General features: G+C 38.0%; 1 protein-coding gene across 1 annotated transcript in view; it reads left to right on the top strand.

Moving 5' to 3' along the window:
- The window catches only part of LOC112107618 (leucine-rich repeat and IQ domain-containing protein 3), a 56,535-nt gene that overhangs the window by 4,932 nt on the left and 31,905 nt on the right, over nucleotides 1-19,698 (top strand). The window contains exons 3-4 of the mRNA XM_026655645.1: nucleotides 759-1,082; nucleotides 4,960-5,093. Coding sequence (XP_026511430.1) covers nucleotides 759-1,082; nucleotides 4,960-5,093 — 458 coding nt within the window. The remainder of the gene's footprint in view (nucleotides 1-758; nucleotides 1,083-4,959; nucleotides 5,094-19,698) is intronic.

Genomic DNA, 19,698 nt, shown 5'->3' on the forward strand with positions numbered 1-19,698 from the left:
GCCCGCCAGGGTGCTTACCCTGGCGAGCCGCGTGCCGAACATTGCCGACCCCTGGTCTGACCCAATATGGCTGTTCTTATGTTCACATTATTATAGAATTTACTTTTAAGATTTTTTTGTTTATCTTTGGTCTATATCTTCCTTTACATGGTTCTATTCCATTAATACTCTTAAAATATAATAGATTGGAACTGGATTTTTGTTTTTGTTTTTTTGGAAATAGAAAAATCTATTCTCCTTGGGTTGAAAAAGTGTCATCTACTGGGAATAAAGCCTTTGGCATGTGGCATTGGAAATGTCTTTTCAATTCATGGAGCAAAAGTTTTCAACTAGATTTGGCCTTCTGCTCTTTTTGTGTGTGCTGGAGATCTGTTGAGACAAGCCACAAACGGAAAGATGCTGAAAAACAAAGTTCAGAAGAAGCAAATCCAAAATTGCTGCCTAATGTGGTTTGTGGGGACTTGTGGTTTGATAGATATGTGAACTTATGATCCTGTAAGTAATAATTAGCTTCAAAATGTTTAACCTTTTTACATTGTTATAGCTCATAGCCGTGATGCCCGGGGAGGGTTACGTATTTGGTGACATCCTGGTCACATCATGCAGTAGCTCTAAATAATAATTAGGGTCCAGATACAGCCCCGGTATAGTTAGTGGAGTTTCAGCTACTTACATAATGTATTGGTCACTGTGGCATTTTATAATTTAGGATCTAATAAACTACACAATTCAAAATTTCATTTTCATCATTATTTCAGATACAGCATCTTCCTGGCCCAACATTTTGGGAAGGCATGAAGGAATTAAATCTACTCTATCTTCATGACAATGGAATTGGAAAACTGGATAATGTGCATTCGTTATCTTTCTGTCCTAATCTGATAGGCCTCACCTTGTTTGATACTCCACTGAGTCTAAGAATAGCATATAGGCATATTGTTGTTAACAGCATTTTCTCACTCAAAGCACTGGATTACTATGTAATTTCTGATGAGGAAATTGTTGAGAACTGGAAACTTCCCCAAAAATATAAACCATTTAGCCCTAGCTTTTTCCTTGATTTTTGCCATGCTCCTCGAAAGGTAAGCAATTATGTTACATCGAATTACATTAGATATTCGTTAATAAAATGTTAATGTTTTATATGACTGTGTTGCACTGATTTATACATTTTATGATAGCTGTGTTAAAACTGTGTTCCATATTTTTTGGGTAGAATAAAGCACTTATATATCAAAACAGTTGTATGTGATCAAAATGCTTAGTCTATCTATATAGTACACTCTCATTGGTTTGCCATTGTATTCCTATGCTTTGATCAAAAACAAAATTCAGTAATCTGTCATACAGTATATGAACATTTCAAACAGGTTGTGTCGCTCCCCATGAGTACCAGGGTTGTGCGGCATCTCACAACTACCTGCCCTTAGCATAGTCTTGTCTGTGCCAGCTGTAGATCAGCTCCCTGAAACCACCAGTCTTTGGCAGCCCAAGTACTACCTTCCAGGTCTCCCTCTCTCTGTACAGGTAGCGACAGGCACATACTAACCCCTGAATATTCGGTGTGTTACCTGTAGTGTCCAGCCCCTTATCCAGTGAACACTCACAGAATTACCAGGGCTGCTATTCCCACAGGAACAGTACACACCAGCTCATAAGATTCAACACTTGGCTTTACACCATAGCACTTAAATATATCTATAGTGAAAACAAGAACAAGTTTATTGTTAAAGAATAGAGATTCAAGTAATAGTGAGTAAAAATATTGGAAACAAATGATTATATGTAAATCAAAATCATAACATGCTTTCTAGAGACTAAACTCAACTAACAAGTTACCGTACTCATCTGTCTAAAGAGGCTTAACTCACCCAAAATGCTCTTTAGCATTTTCAAACACTGATTGAGACCCCTTTTGCATGATGCAAAAACACTGTTCTTTTTCTTCCTAAGGGTGCCAGGGTGTCTATTTTGTTTCTAACTCTAATGTACAGTTTACAATAAGGTTCTCTTCCCCCACTGTACTTCTCTTCCTATTAGATCCTTTCTGAAGTTCTTTCTTATCCTCCTTAAATAGCATTCAATCAAGACTGGTGATAGGGGACCCACTGTGAATGAGACAATACTTAATTTACACATAAACAGATAAATGGAGAGATATGTTCTGTCTGACAGTAAACAATATGTTTTTCACCTTTGCTGGTGACTAATACCTTGATACAAACTTTAAGAATATATTTTAGTATATATGCATAAATCCTTACAGTCTACCTGTGCATACATTTAACAATGATACTGATGACCAGTATGACACCAACTTTCATTTGAGACCTCATATGACATTCTTTAGTGAACAAGAATGTATGTGCTAAAATCAAGAGAGTCCAGCAACCCCTCTGCACTTGTCAGTTGACATTAAGAGGTTCTTCAGTCACACAGGTTAAAACTTGACACACGTATTTAAGAAAACCTCTCGATTAGTACCAGCACATAGGACAATAAGCATTGATTTGCCATACAATACTTCTAAATGCACAGTGGCTATGGATAATAACTGCATCATGTCAGAAACTCATTCATCCAAGCTAATGTCTTCTAAGGTTGATGACTAATGTTTTGTAAATGACTGTTTTACTTAATTTTATTATACCATATACCATTGAAATAAATCTGCTGCTTATGCAGATAATTTCCAGAGTCTATTTATAATCAATCACTCATTTTTTCCCTCTGCAATGTGCATCCTACTGGTAGTTAAAAATGATAATTCTTTGAAATTTTTACTTGAAAAGTAATGGAAAAATTGTGTTATAAGAAACACCACACTTTTGTACTAGAATAGCACAACACTGACTTCATAAAATAAATCTGTGGTGCAGAAATGTAATAATCATGTATTGCATCATATGACACAAAAACTTCAATATCATTTACTATTTCAATAGGACAATTAGCTGCTGTATCGCAACAAAAATTGAAAATATAGTCATATATTATTCAGCAATGGTGCTGAGCCAAAACCCTAGAGCTGAACAACATTGAACTGGGGTAGATTTAAGATTCTTATCTGAATCCAAATATTATAGTTTGTTCTCTTGCACTGTTGCTATGGAACATGCGCCACCTCTCATTTTGTGAAAATAGGTATTGAGACAGTGGATCGGACCATTAGACCATGTAGTTTACTATTCTCTCTCTCGGACAACAGTCATTACTAGGTGGTGCATGGATGTTTCTTCCTAGCCCCCATCAATTAGAGGTGGATTTTTGCAGTGGGAGACAAACATGTTAAACCCAACTAGAAACATGAATATTTTCATTACAATGCACTAGAAATGAGGTGCAACTTGGAGCTGTGATGATCAGAGATGTGCATAACTCATCTGTACTAAAATAAAAATGGATTCTGTCTTCCTACAATATTTTTTGCCTAACATAAAATTTATAACTTTAAAGAAATTGATATATGCTATTAGTTAAAGTGGTTTTTGAAAACACAATCTTTGCCTTAAGAGGAATAACTTTCAGAGGTGTTTTTTGATGCTCGTAAACCCTGCATTTCTGAAGTTCCAAAAGCATAGAAAGAATCCCAAAGGTGACAAAATATATTTGGATGAAAACAATATGGGGAACTTAAAGTATTAACATATCTTGAGAAAAAGCATTCAGTAAATGCAGACAATAGGAAAACCCCTCAAGAATGTTATTTTCCCCTCCTCCTTTTGGAACTATTTTAGTGGAGATGGGACTATGTCTGACTGAAGGTGGTAGCAAAAGGTTATAATGACAAAACATTTGTGCAGTTAACTTCACAGCTTCTTTGGATGGTTTACAATAGAAAAATTAAAAACAGTAGAAAATGTAACCTTTAAAACACCAACCTACTGAACGGGGTGATACCACTTGATTTCATTGGCACTACTCACATTAGTAATAGCTAGAATATTGGGCCCTGAAATAGGAACCAGTTCTATTTTTGGGAGGGATAGACACTGAAAATATTACCTTCTATCATTTTTTTCTAAATTATACCTAGGATATTGTAATAAAACCATGCTTGAAAATGTTTAATGTGCTTTTATATTGAAATCTGTTTGAAACCCACCCATATAAGGCATCTTTCTGATTTAAGAGACCTCTTCTAAGCATATCCAAATGTACTATGCATAATTCTACAATTTTGTCAGTCCGTTTGAGTAACCGCTGAAGATATGTTTGACTGTAGTAACATTTTCTGAATTTGAATGTTTGTAACTGCTGCAGGCTGTATAAAGTAGCAACCTGTATTTTAGGCCAACTCCGTGTGGGTTTAGGCATAAACAGTTTAGTAGATGGAGCCTTTAGCTGAGAAGAGAGATAAAATTTTGTGAAAAATGAGAAGTATATTTTTTTCATTTTAGGCTTGATGAAGTAGTATAGAAAAGTGAGCTGTGTCTTGTTTTACATTACTTTTTATTGTATTTATAATCAAACTATATTCTCATTTTCATAATTCCTAATAATTCATAACCTGTTCAGTTATTCAGATATCTTACTAATGAAAGAAAACAGTATTTTTTCATTGTCCTACAGTAACAATAATATTGTAATAATCTAGGGTTATCTTTATGTTCATAGCGCTAACTGGCTTTTCTGTAATTTAAAATGAATTACATTTCTACAATAGGCAGAATAGTCTCACCGACAGGTGTTTGTTTTATATGGGAAGGAGGGTACTGACTCAGCTTCTGGTTATAAATTATTTCTCAGCTCTGTTTCAATAAAAATTGACAGTTTTTTATTCTGCTTGTTTTAAGTTTTCTTCGAGCAAAATACCTTGCTCTTCCCCTTCAATTGTTAGCTATGGAATGAAAATTAAAATAATAATCCTTTTTAAATACATTGTTTCAAAATTATTTATTAGAGAAGTACAGATTTTAAGGCACAATATTCAACATATTTTCATTTGAATTCATACAGGAAGCAACCGTTGAGGAGGAGATAAATGTGGTAAAAGATATCATTGCAAAAATCAATCATATTCTAGCTCATCACTCACCAGTTGTGATTGTTCAAAGATGGATAAGGGGATATTTAACTAGAAAAAGATTTGGGTATGTACATTTTTTTTTATTTAATTTTTTCAGGATGGAAATGGAGATTTTTTTTTAATGCAGAAGAATAAGTACATATTTAGAAAACCTATAAAATACTTTATCACAGTTGTAATCACTTTATATAGCAGGTAAATATTTAAGGACAACCAAGGTATAGTCAGGAATGATACACCTATGGCTATTCCAGAAATAAAAAAAGGTTCTGTGTGCTTACAATATACAGTATTTGAAGAAATCATTCAACAAAATTCTTCTGTGTTGCTTGATGGCTAAAGTGCAGAGTCTCTGAATGTGTCTTTAGTTTACTGTATAGCAATCAACTAAATGGCAGAAAGCACAGCTGTCATAAATAGTGTTTTTGCACTGCAAATAAAATTTCTAGTGCATTATTTATTTCTATTCTATTTTCATTTTATCTTAATCTCTATATATCTTACAAGTTGATTGAATTTTCCTGTAAGATGTAAAACAAATTCATTTTCATATAGAGTTGTCTATACATCACATCTATACAACCCAGCCAATCAATAATAATGATAATAAGGACAAGATGTTTGGTACTATATTGTAGAATGTTCACTTGGATGATTGCGCCAAAAATAAGTATATCAGGGGTTTTGTCATTATGGAAGTGAGCCAGGCTAATGCTGAAAGTATTCACAGCATTTATTCACAATTGTTCATTTTTACTATCTGCTGAAATAATCTGCTCTCAAATCATACACTCACAGTCTGACTCTACACCTGCTCTGAATCTATAATGGTTGGAAATTGCAGCTAACCTGGAAAGTGTTGACAGAGCAAATAATGCCCACCATGCATGTCTCTTTGGAAAATGGTCAAAGAAAGAATCTGTAAAACATGAAGCACTAAGGTGGCAGAAGTCTTTTTATTTTAAATGTGATTGTAAAATGTGGGTATTATCTGAGAAGTGAATCATAACAATAGCTGTATTACGAGAGAACAAATTATTTTGATTTAAGCACTTGGTTTTTAAAAATTTAGTGAATCCAGTGTCCCACATATTGGAGGACATATCTCCTTGATGTGGGTCTGCTAGAGAGCCAACTCCTCCTCAGTCTTCCAGAGGTATGGAAGGTTTTGACCATAAAAGGAGGAGCAGGATTTGGGAATCCAATAATGGTGTATACCTCCGGCCTACCACAGAGTAGAGTCCTGTGTGGAACTATTATTTTTAATCCTGCTCCTGTCCTGCCCCGCAATACCCAGTCCCACCCGCTCCTCCATTGTTTCTTGCATTTTATCGTACTCCCACTTGCAAAAACCTTAGATCACGCAAATCATGCAAGAGAGACAGATTCCCTCATGCTACAAAAAAACCCCACAATGTTAATGTGGTTAATGTATCCTGCAGGAAAAGCTTTATCTGGCATGTTGGGAGAATGGGGGGTTCTGGTTAGTCAAAAATTCCAGTTAACTAAGAGTTATACTTACGAATGGAGGGAGGGAGTTTGGGTGCGTGAGGGGATTTGGGGAAGGGGATTAGGGTGCAGGAGGGGTTTTGGGGTGCTGGATCCGGGTGGCGCTCACCTCGGGCAGCTCCCCACAAGTGGGAATATGTCCCTGCTGCTCCTAGGTGGAGGCGCGGCCAGGAGGCTCTGCACACTGCCTCCATCTGCAGGCGCCATCCCCACGGTTCCCATTGGCCACGGTTCCCGGCCAATGGGAACTGTGGAGTCAGCGCTCAGGGTGGGCTCTGCCTAGGAGCAGCAGGGACATGTTGCTGCTTGCAGGGAGCTGCCTGAGGTGAGCTGCCCGGATCAGAAATCAGAGATATTAGAAATGCTGGTTTCTAGAGCTTTCCGGTTGGTAAAGTGCCGGATAACACAGTTTTTACTGTGTCTATATATAAACAGAATTCACACACAATTTTTACCACTAAAAGAATAAAAGAAATGTTGCTTAAACTATGTAAAAATACTTTCACTTCTGTTATAATAGACATCAAATCTCTTTTTATTCCTCACTTAAATTTAAGTATTAAATCCTTTATTTAAAATAAAGGAAAAACTTCCTGTAAATTCCTGAAATTCTATTTATGACAAACTGATGAGAGATTTAGTATTTTCCCACAAATTACTGCACTCTGTTTTTCCCCCCCACCCACCCAATCCTGCCTGCAACAAAGTACATTTTACCCGATTCTGTTGTTATGGCAGCGGGTCATGTGGGACCCACAGGATCCCAGTCCTGCTGCTGGGCTCTACCGCTGAGCTCTTTTCCAGGGATGTTTCCTGGGTGCAAGCATGTAGCATTTGGCAGGTGATAGTATGGAGTGGACTAGTTGAAACTTGATAATGTGGCTCCGCAGCATCCTCCACTGAAGACCACTAATACATCAGTTTAGGGAATATTGCAGACCAGAAACAGGCATAGTGCAGATTCCAGTCATTGGCCTTGATTTGAAATTAGAGATTTGGCCTGTGAAGAAAACTCTCCTCCCTCATACCACCTCCCTCATACCATTTTGTCATTAAATATTTATGGAAATATGTTAAACCCAAATTTAAAATAAAGGGAAAGTACACAGATTAACCATCAACTGGCAATCAGTATGACTAATCTGTACATACTGTCCATAAGCAGAGAGGAAGAAGTATTTGAGAGAAACAAAAGATGAAGTTATGGTATAAGGGACATACAATATTTTAATTTTTTAAAAATCAAGTGGTTTCCCCCACACCCCCAAAAGTGCCTAAAGGTGTAAATGCTATGCAAACAAAGGAAACAAAGTATGCATAGCTTAAAGAACTAATGGCTCACCCCCTCCAAACCAGGTCTCAGTTCAATAATATAAAGCAACATGCCATTTAAAAAAAAAAAAATCCTCATCAAACCAATGAAAAATCCTGAACAGTTACATGAGCCTTGCAGTGTTCCCTAATGGTTAACAACTTGGGTTCTGTCAGGCCAAGTGTAGAAGTGACCTTGAGAATCAAGCACTATTTACAGAAATGCCCTGCTATCTGTCTGTCTCTTCTAAATCACATTAGAGCTATTAGAGCATCCCAGTGATCACAGCTTTAGTAATATCACAGAGGGAAAGAGGCCCTTGGGCTGCCTGGATCCAAATCAATTATGACTTTACATGTAAAAACCACCACCTGAAATTCTACCAAGAAATTAATTGGAAGCCAGTACAGCTCATTCATGTATTCTCTGTGTGAGGCATTTCTTAATAAATGAGCGTCAATATTCTTCATGAACCTAAGTTTCCAAATAGTCAAAAAGTTCATGTAATTGAGATATAGAAAACTTTCCCCCCACTAATTTCAATTTGAGAAGAAATTGACAATGTTATTGTTTGGCACATTTCAACATGTATTGATAAATTTGGGTGAGTAGTTAAAGGTTTTTAAAGACTCCCTAGTTAAAATGCTTTCATTAGAATGAGTGGGAGCATGCAGAGTTTATAAGATGACCAGGCAGTTCTTAGTCCTGAATCAGTGAATTTACACTATCCATTGGTGTTTGCAATGGTATTTTTAAGTTCTTGAGTTAAAAGAACTGCAGATGTTGTTTTTTTCATTGTTTCCTTTAAAAAAGTGAAATAAAATGCAAAAACTAGTAATTGTGCATTGTTGAAGTTAGATATATCAAGTTAGGAATTTTCAAAAACTAAGCTTGCTTCTGTAACGTTAACTCAGCCGCATTGCACGTATGCAGTGTTTTCTATTCCCATTTCATTTGTTAAATGTAATTTAACTTATTTTTGTGTGTTAATGTATACTATAATTACAGCATATGCAGCATGGCAGAGTTTATGTTTTGGGAGCACAGTATATGTTGTAAATTCTGAATTTTGATATGTTCTTCAAGTTTCATGTTTCCTGGCAGAAGAAAGGAAAACAAGTTGCTAACAGAAATGTTTTAATTCCCACGGCTTTTATTCTAACTCCACAATAATTAATAAAAGAGTTGTCTGTAGTATGGAGTAGTACTATACAAAAGAAAACAAAATATTCATGCAAAAATTTGGCATGCTTAATTTAAATACCAATAGCCCAGTCTTTCTGTCTGTGGATAATGGGGAAGGAATTTAGGAGAACTATTTCAATAGAAGTGTGTGTATGTGCTGTGGGGATGGAAGTTTCAGTCTGTAAACTAAATAAAAATAAGTTAATTTTAAAACAAAACTATTGGTACACCAAATAACCCCGTTCCCCCAACCCTTCCAATTTAAAGTATATATACCTTATTTTAAAGTGGTATTCAAGTTGACTGTTTACTCCAATGGGAAACAATTCTCTGTCTCACTAGAGCTTTCTGACACAAGGACATGTCAGCCATGCTGAAATAAATAGCCATTTTTGACATAGAAACGTGGACATTTCCACAAGTATTTCTTTAACACTGTTTGTTATTTTTGAATGTTACTTATTTAGGCAAAGTCAAGTTTATTAATTTAGAACCTTAGCTTTAGCAAAATAATTTTTTTTAAATCAACACAACTTAGTAAAATAAATAAAAACACAAGATTGGCCCTTCTCCAAGAATCAGTTACATGTTTTAAGAATGCCTCCACCCCCATCAACATATGAAAATAAGATGATAAAGGTTAGAAATTCATTGGTTCATTTAGTTTATAAGGAACCTTTCCTTCACATATTTTTTTTTCTAATTTTTGCTGCTGCTGAGGCAAATAGAGCGACAACCCATATAACCAAAACATTTTCATTACATAGTGAGTATGCTAGTTTTTGAGCTGGTGTAGCGAAAGGCTTCTAAGACAAGTTATGGAGGTAAAAAGAAAGTAGATCTTCTGGTAAATCTTCAACTTGGCCAGACCCACATGGGCAAAAATGATTTTGTCTCTCAGTTCCAGCATACCTCCTTTCTAAATAGGCCAACTGCATAGGCAGAAAATGGAGAACTGTAAAGGCCCTCTGTAACATATTGTTGTTCAAAATAGCCAAATATTCCTCATAATTATGAATGTACTTTAGAGGAGGAAGCCAAGGGGACGTACTTATATTATGGATGACTGACATATCCAGATGTATGTAAATATCTTTTATTCTAAGCTCAATTACGGATTTCACACTCTTGCACACAGTCCTAGTCAGGTTCTGAGAATCCCAAGGAATGGGCTTGCAAAAACCAGAGGAAGTCTAAAGTTTGTGTCTCTTTAAGCTGTTCCTCCAGATTTTACCTTGTTAGGTGCTCTAAATTTATATGCAGAATACACAGCCCGTAAGTGCTATAAATGTATTGAGCTTTGATCAAAGTAGTGAATTCTCTTACCTGTGCCCTAAGTAAAGCAGGTGAGCTGTAGGTTGGGAGGCCAGGCATTCTTCTTAAAAATTTGTTTTGCACAAACTGTTAGCAGTTAAAATCTCTTAAGCCCCAGATTTCCTAACCATATAATATTTGGGCACTGACTTGAGCCAGCCACTGCAATTAAATTGCCCCCATGGACATGGATGAAACGAAGCACTGCTTGCACATACCTTAAGGCTCTCCTCTGTTTGTCTCATTGGTCATTCTATGTAAAATAAATATCAAAAAGGTGGGGGAAAAACAGACCTGTTCAATATAACGTCCATCTGTCTTCCATTTATCCTGCTTTGGTCTGTAGACTGTGGCCAAAGGAAATTACTTTAGTTTTCTTATAATTTATGGTCAGGCAAAAAGCTAAAATCCCATAACATGTGCTTCAAGTCCCGAGGAGTTTGGGAAAGCAAAATCCTGTCATCTGCATAAGGAAAGATTGGACACAAATCAGTCCAAAATGTTGAGGGTAAACAACTGTAACCCTTCTAAAATAGCCACAGCCTCTTTAACAAATTAGAAAAGAAAGGGGCCAATAAATTTACCTGGTGGACACCCTTTGTGATGGGATCAGTTAGGTTACCTTTCCACTCTATGCTAACTCTGGCCATTGGCTGTGAAGGGTTCTCAAAAGATGGAGGAAAACTCCCTGTACTATTTATATTAGTAAATAATTTTGCTACAACAGGTCCCACCAATCAATATTGTCCTTGTAAGCTACTGCTAGGATAAAATCCTCCCCAGGAGCTTTGTTATGGCATTTTTGGTTGATCAATATTCTAGCTTCCCTGGTGGAGACTGGGGCCATTCTAGAGATGATGAGGTCCACTGAGATAGATCATAACAAACGATTGATAGATAGAATGTCATTACAAAAGGCAGAAAAATGTGGGACTCCTAAGCATGTTTGGTGTTAAGATTGCATCCCATTCCCACCAATTCCAAAATAGAGATGATTTTTTTCTTTGAGGCAGCAAGTTCAAATTCCTTCCAAAGGGCTCTCTAATCCAATTTTTTTTCCCAGCAATTTTTTATAGTCCCCTCTAAGGTTAAATAATTTCTTAATAGAATCAGCGGAACCATTGTTACTAACTGTCCTTATATTCTGAAGCAGTGTCTCATAACAGAAGCAATCCAAGTCATAGCACATTCTTTTATCTTTTGAATGATGAAAATATCCCATTTTTGTTGGTCAAGTCATCCTGTAATTTTTTTAATAATCTCAGTAAATAGGGTGTGGGCTTGTGGGTCATTAAGGTCCAACAGCTGGTTCTCCAAAGCTAACAAATAATTGGATGTGAGTTTCTTTCTGATTTTAGACTTGGATTCCTCTTAATTTGGCTTGAGTTTACAGCTTCAAAATCAGGGGTGAGATACAATTTATATGAGGCTAAAGTAGTGAAAGATCAGAAATGCACCCGCATAGCAGTTGATGATCACTGTCTGGTTTAAAAGCTACTATAAAGTTGAGAAACAAGACCATTTTAAAATAGAACTGATATAATCAATCACACTGCTCACTCTAGAAGAGGTGCATGCGAAATAACCTTTCAGATCATCACCTTTTCTATTATTCAAAACCTCCAGCCAAAATCTATTTAAAATTAAAAGAAATGTACATTGTGGGATATATCTGTCCATAGAACGACTAGGGAAAAATAAAGGCAACATCCCATTTATTGAGCTGGACGAAAAAATTAAAAAAAATCCTTATCTCCAGGGCCTAGTTAGGCATTAAAATTTCCCCAAAGCACAAAGATTGCTGATGGAAACTTTTCCAGAAGCAGTTTAATGAGAGATTCAAGCTCTGCTGACAGACTGATTATAAAAAGGGGAAACCAAAGAGACCAAATAAACATGCAGGACTAATAGAATAGATTAATCTGGGAAAATATTATTGTAGGCCTGAAAACATGGATTGTCAGGTGTTAACTTGCTAGTTATGACATTTAATTTAGTAGAAATCAGAAGGCCAGACCACTTACAGGTCTACCCCCTTTGCACGCTTAATACCTCCTCTAAAAAGAGTCAAAGCCCAATAGCTGAAAGCCAAGTTTCCTGGAGAAAACTAAATCAAATTGAGATGAATACTTCCTAAATTCCAAATCCTGGGATTTACTTTTAAGTCCAGTAATATTCACTGAGACAATTTTGATAGGAGTTTTACTGGAATCCAAATTGGGTCCATCTAATCAATCCACCTCTCTCTTTCTAGGGCCTCATTACAAACCTCTATTCAAGATTTGATAGAAAAATACTTGTACCTTCACTTAAAGGCAATATTGATAAATGTTATGCACAGTTGCGCTTATGGTTCCTGATAATGTGAGGCAATATCCAGTAACTTTTTTCCTACATAGAGCAATTGATCATTGTGGGTACTCTCTGAAATATAACAGCCATCTCACCTTGATTTATCAGAACTATTCACTGGCTATTGTAGTGAAGAAGTATGAGTTAATTGATGTAAGCTCTGCTCTCAGAAGAAAAGTTGACAGAATTCCCTGTTCCTTACCAACATTTGAATTATTATTGAAGGGTTAGGGAAGCTGTGGTCTAGAAATGGACTGAGTGTGAAGCTAGAAGTTAGGAGACTGGGTTTCTACTCCAAACTTTGCCACTGATTTGCTGTGTGACTTTGGGCAGGTTACTTAATCATACTGTGCTCCAGCTTTTTTCTCCTTTTGTAAAATGGGAAAAATACCTACCTTTTTAAAGCACTATGAGATCTATGTATGAAAGTGCAGAGTATTATTATTAAAGGAAAATTTTGCCCTCGGTTACATCCATGAGATCCCAACAGACTTTGGTGATGGGTCACGCGGGTAATTAAGGCAGAATTTGGTTCTAAGCCATTTGACTTCTATCCTTCTCTACTCTGGCAAAATAATTGTTTCAGTTAGTAGATACTTTTTTTTTTTTTGGCTTAATCACTTCTTCACTCAAGTCTGTTATGAAAATATAGTATGCTGCATCTTGGTTCTCTAGATACTACATATTTTGGTTTCACTTTGTTGTTTGTGTGTTTTATTTGTGTTTTTACAAGGCTTGTCATAATTTGTATTCATTCTCTTACTCTTTGTGTTCTTGGAGCAATGATTTTATTGAGCCTTGAACTTTTGCATAGTTGGCATTTTAGCACACAGTTGTTCTTCTATCATTGTCATGATGTAGGTTATATTCTCATCGTCTTCTAGAACAGGGTTATACCTTTAAAGTTTTTATTTATCATTTGTGATGTCTAGAATAAGAATGTATTCATGGATCATCAAAGCAATATTACATCAAAAGGGAGAAAAACTCTTCTCCCTTGAATGTTTAGATTATATTTCTGAAGAAAATACATTTATCCAGCAAGAAACACAAGGAACTTCAAAGGGACTAGGTGCATCACATAGAATTTACTACTTGTAATTCTCATAAACTTTGGATTGCTCTTACATATTTATGCACTCTTCCCTGCCTGCTTATCTCTGGAATGAAAAAGTGTTCTCCTGAGATGTTTGAATGAATGCAATGTCAAGTACAATAAACCATAGGTATGCAGTTCTTATCCAGGTCATGATTTCATAGAGAAAGACCAAAGGCAGGCCCCTATACAGTAGATACAATATTAAAATAGTGAAACACAGACAAATATAGGTTAGTTTTGAGACTAGACACAAAACAAAACAAACAAATCCTACACATCACCCTGAATGGCTTAGTTCACTAAGCCTCAGCTTCGAATATAAAGACTCTATAGATCTCCAGTTTCAAATTACAGTGGGGTCAAATTTGTTCTTCATCTTTCTGTAGTAGACAAGGTGAGTAGTGTACTCTCTGTGTGATTTTAAAATGACACATTAAAAACCATGATCCTGTTTGCTGTGTATGGCCATAAAAGAGCCCATGGCATCTTTTATAAGAATAGGAGTTTCCCACAGTTGTTTTTTTATTATTTGTATTACGATAGCACTTAGGAGCCATAGTCATGAACCAGTTTACAGTTCCTTGCAGTCAGTTGTACATCTGTTGGTTACTGCTGTCCACTACACAACTGTCTAGAGAAAAATGTGTAGTAATAACATTGGACACTCTAAGACCTTTTTTAGGAATCCTGAGCTCTTTATTGCATTCTGGAGGACTAAGATGATGGTACCACACATGCTATGGCATAGTGCCATCTTATGGAAACTGAATGTATCTATAAGGAACTACAGAGGCAGAAGGAACTAGTATAGAGACATGAAGACATTCCGGTTAAATTCAGGTCTCATGGAAGTCACTGGGACCAGGATTTCACCATTGGAGTTTATGGATTCTCTGAGTAAGGCACTGAATTTGTCCTAGGCCCTGCATTAAGATTCAGGGTAACTACTGTTGATATCTGGGTCCAGATAGTTCCATCCTTATGAAGAGTGACAGATTCTGTGTGATTTGGGACATAGATAAAGTTTTTCTCTGGGAAGGTGACAGTTTCCCATTTTTCGACTAAGCATTCCCAAAACATTAAAATGATGGAGCTGGTGGGGCTGGTGTGGTTAGGTATGCTTTAGTGTCAACCTCTGCTATATTGAGAGTCTCCGAGGGACACAAGTGTGGTCTTCCATGTTCCTCAGAAGCTGAAGTTGAAATGAAGGAAACAAGTTCTCCTTCTCTTCCCTTTTTGGATTTATGGCTTTTTAGTAGGTGAATTGTGTGTAAACTTAACAAATGTAATTTGTTTGACCCAACATAACTTTAAAAATGGCATTTTGACAGTTTGGGAAAAAATTGTTTTACTATGGAGAAATAATGCTTCCTGTGCTGTAACAGGCCTCATGATTTGGCTTCCTGTTTTGTATCATCCTATAGTTATTGGTAATTATTGTATCCAGAGTAATCCAAGGTAACAATATTTATTAGCTCATTATTAGTAATATGGAAGATAAAGCATATCACCACTATAAGGCTGAAAAATAACTACTATACAAGATTAGTACTGACTTTTAATGAGATTTTTATTACACGAGAGCTCTAAGAACATTATTTTAAACCAAACTTTGGATAATTTCCTCCTCATTGCAATATGCTAGAACGGGGTCAGCAACGTTTGGCACGCGACTCGCCAGGGTAAGCACCCTAGCGGGCCGGGCGAGTTCATTTACCTGCTGACGCAGCAGGTTCGGCCGATCGCGGCCCCCACTCGCCCCGGTTCGCCGTCCCGGGCCAATGGGGGTGGCGGGAAGCGGCGCGGGCGAGAGATGTGCTGGACGTGGCTTCCCGCCGCCCCCATTGGCCCGGGATGGCGAACCACGGCCAGTGTGGGCCACGATCGGCCGAACCTGCCGCGTCAGCAGGTAAATAAACTGGCACGGCCCGCTAGGGTGCTTACCCTGGTGAGCCGCGTGCCAAACGTTGCCGACCCCTGTGCTAGAAAGTAAGTTTAGCAAGAAGAACCTGATACAACACCAAGGTGTCTTTATGGTACAAGAATGAATGCACGTCACTGAGGACCTTATAATGATTAGCGTGGCATGAACAACAAAAGGCACGAGAACTGATTCACTTAGTGGTGCTTGCAGTGTGTTTGTTTATTTGGACATGTTCATCAGCCCAAAACTTTTTTAGCTCCTTGGCCATCCTCAGATCCATTCTCACATCTGTCAAATTCTACCTTAAGTCAGTTTAGATTTTAGTAGTCCTGTAATAATCTTTCCCTCTTCTACCATTTAATAGATTCAAACATAACTTGTTCTTCCTAATGCTGTCAGCTAGCATGCTGTCCTCTCATACTTGCTTCTGCAATTATTCTTTCGTGCCCTAAACAACTCACTGAACCTTGTCATAGTTTCTTCCTCAACTATAATTTTGGGCTCATTTATACTATGTAGGCCACTTTTAACCTTTCCTTTCTCCCCTTGGTGCCATATGTAACTGAACCAAAAATTAGTAACATACAAAATAAAGCCTGTTTTAACTGATTCTGGGATCAGAGGGCAATACTTTTGCTCAGATAAAATAAAATACTCCCCAAGTAGTTCTACTGAAATCAGAGGGACTGCTTGAGGTGTAAGGCACTATTCTTTTTGAGTAAAACTGTCACAGTGTGGCCTTTTGTGATAAAGTTCATTACCTTAAAATAGTAACTTCCACCCCTCTTACACGCGTTCATTTTTAATCTAAGCATCATTAATAGCCAAGGATTCAGGTGTTAAATCAGGCTCATCTAATATTCTTATTGGACTCAGAGAAACTCACACAAGGTACAAGGCCCAGTGCCCCGCCCCACCCCACACTTGAGGAACAATGGCAACTGTGGCCCCCTGACAGCATCATTTATCCAACCTTGAAAAGAGTGGCAGAACTGATATATATCTGCCATCTCCCTGATAACTTTGCTTGGACTCGAACAATCTGCTCTATCTTTTCATCTCAGCTTTCATTTGTGGGCGGTAGGTTTATTTTTGTCTTCTTAGATTGTAAATTCTTCTAGATCAGGAACTTCCTATATGTCTTAATAGTGGGTTGGGGCCCGAGCCTAACTGGGACCTTTGGAAGTAATGAAACACAAAAGATAACAAGTGCTCTGTAACTGAATTGATGTTCCCAGTCAGCAGGAATGCACAAGCTGTGTGTTACTTGAAGGAAAAAAAACACTCAGGCTCAGATCCTTAGGTGTTCCAGGCTTCACTTAACCCAGCTGGGTTGGGGGGAAAGGTAGCTTAAAGCTATCTTCGTGTTTCCCCCAGTTCCTGGAATACTTGGGGTGCCTTGATGCAAGTTGGAATAGCCTTAAGGCTGATATAACTTGCTCTGGCTTCTGATGGCCCCTGTTCGCCCCTGTTCAAGTGGAATTCCCAACTGCCCTTCAGATATTAATCCACGAAAAGAAAAGTGAATGATTTAGCAAATGACCCTGCAGTCATTATGGTGTTGGAGGACTAAAGACTTTTGGCAGTCCATTAGGATCTACCTGTAGGGGAATTCAGGGAAACTGCCATCCCAGTTACAGTACATCAGAAAGTCTGTACCACAATCTTTTCAGGAATCTCTAAAGAATTATTAATTATTCTGATAGCTCCTAAAAGCCCCAGTCAGGATGAGGTGCTGTGTACTATACAAACATATATAAGTTACAGTCCCCACCCTGAAGACTGCTGCTTCTCCTTCCTGTTGCAATGAGCTGTTAACTGTCCATTCCCAGCTGAATATCAGAGCAGCAATATGTGACCAATTAGCCAGCAATGTGGTGGATAGCACAGTGCAGCATTTCTTCAGCCCATCAGGGGCTTGCCCTGGAATGAGGAGAAAGCAGTGGAGATACTGGAAAAACAAGAGGGAAGTCAGAGGAGATAATGAGAAAATTAGAGGAAAGTGGGAGCAGGAAGAGCCAGGAGATTTAGGGAAACCAGAAGAAAGAGTGATGGAGCCAAGACTTGTGAAATAAAACTAGGGGGACCAATGCTAGGAGACAAGGGTTCAGAAGTCAGCCCTGGAACCAGTCAGCAATAGGTAGTGGGTTAGGATAGAATCAGCCCACAATAGGGTAATAGTTTATGATATAATCTATTAATCAATCCAAGATATCTACAAAAAGAGGCCATTGCGATAATCCAATCTGACCTCTTCTATAATGCAGGCCATAGATCTCCCCTCCCCCCTCCCCCCCCAAAAAAAATTCCTGAAGCATATATTTTTTAGAAAGTCTGATCTTGATTAAAAAATTGCCAGTGATATAGAAACCTCTACGACCCTTGGTACATTTTTCCAATTTTTAATTATCCTCACTGTTAAAAATGTATGCCTTATTTTCAGTCTGAATCTGTCTAGCTTCAGCTTCCAGCCATTGGATCACGTTATACCTTTGTCTGCTAGTTTGAAGAACCCATTATCAAACCCCCGTAGCATTATAGTCTGTAACCAAGTCATCCCTTAACTTTCTTTTTGTTAAGGTTAATAGATTGATCTTCTTGAGTCTATCACTATAAGACATATTGTCTAATCCCTTAATCATTCTCATGGCTCTTCTCTGAACCGTCTCCAATTTATCAATGTCCTTATTGAATTGTGAACACCAGAACCAGTATTCCAGCAGCAGTTGTACCAGTTCCAAATACAGAGGTAAATTAGCCTCCCTACTTCTACTCAAGGTTCCCCTGTTTATGCATCCAAGGACTGCATTAGCCCTTTTGGCCACATCATCACACATGTTCAGCTGATTATTCACTGTGACTCCCAAATCTTTTTCAGTCAGTGTTTCCCAAGATAGAGTCCCTCATCCTGTAAATATGACCTACATTCTTTGTTCCTAGATCAGGGGTTCTCAAACTGTGGTTTGGGACCCCAAAGTGGGTCATGACCCCATTTTAATGGGGTCGCCAAGGCTGGGGTTAGACTTGTTGGGGTCCAAGGCCGAAGCTGAAGCCTGAGCCCCACCACCCAGGACTGAAGCCCGAGGGCAGGGGTACTAAGGTTACATGCCCTCCACCCAGGGCAGCCAGGTGGTAGTCCCCCTCCTGGGGTCATGTAGTAATTTTTGTTGTCTGAAGAGGGTCACGGTGCAATGAAGTTTGAGAACCACTGTCCTAGATGTATACATTTACACATAGCTATTTTAAAGCACATATTGAGTGCTTGTGCCCAGTTTACCAAGCGAGCCTGCTCACTCTGTGTCAGTGACATGTCCTCTTCATTATTTACCACTCCCCCCATTTTTATGTCATCTGCAAACTTTATCGGTGATGGTTTTATGTTTTCTTCCATGTCACTGATAAAAATATTAAATAGCATAAGGCCAAGAACTGATACCGGTGGGGACCCCACTAGAAACACACCCACTGGGTGATCATTCCCTGTTTGCAATTACATTTTGAGACCTATCAGCCAACTTTAATCCATTTCATTTTATATTGTTCCAGTTATTTTAATGAAAATGTCAGGTGGTACACAGTCAAACACATTACAGAAGTATATTACATCAACACTATGAGCTTGTCACTGTGCAAGGCTTCTTCTAGCTCCAAAATATATGCTGCCACACCCAGTCTCTTGCATGGAGGTTTATTTTCTTAATAGAAGCAAACAGAAAAACAGTCTTAACTCAGTCCTTACTTTCAGGTTTCAGCTCCTCCCATCAGGGGCCTCTAGCAGCTTTCCAATTTCAACCAGCTCTACTCCCTCTCTGGAGCAGCAACCTCAGAGCTGTCTCCATGAGCACCTGGCCCCTTGTTCCAGGAGACCTACTACACAAGTTAGTTCTGCTTCACTATGGCTTTTCCTCCCCCCGGCACAGCCTGTCTCAATCAATCCCTCTTTCTTTTTATGTATTATCAACCCTTTATAGGCC

The sequence above is a fragment of the Terrapene carolina genome, unplaced genomic scaffold (genome assembly GCF_002925995.2).
Source record: "Terrapene carolina triunguis isolate 2854851 unplaced genomic scaffold, T_m_triunguis-2.0 Scaffold210, whole genome shotgun sequence".
NCBI lineage: Eukaryota > Metazoa > Chordata > Testudines > Emydidae > Terrapene > Terrapene triunguis.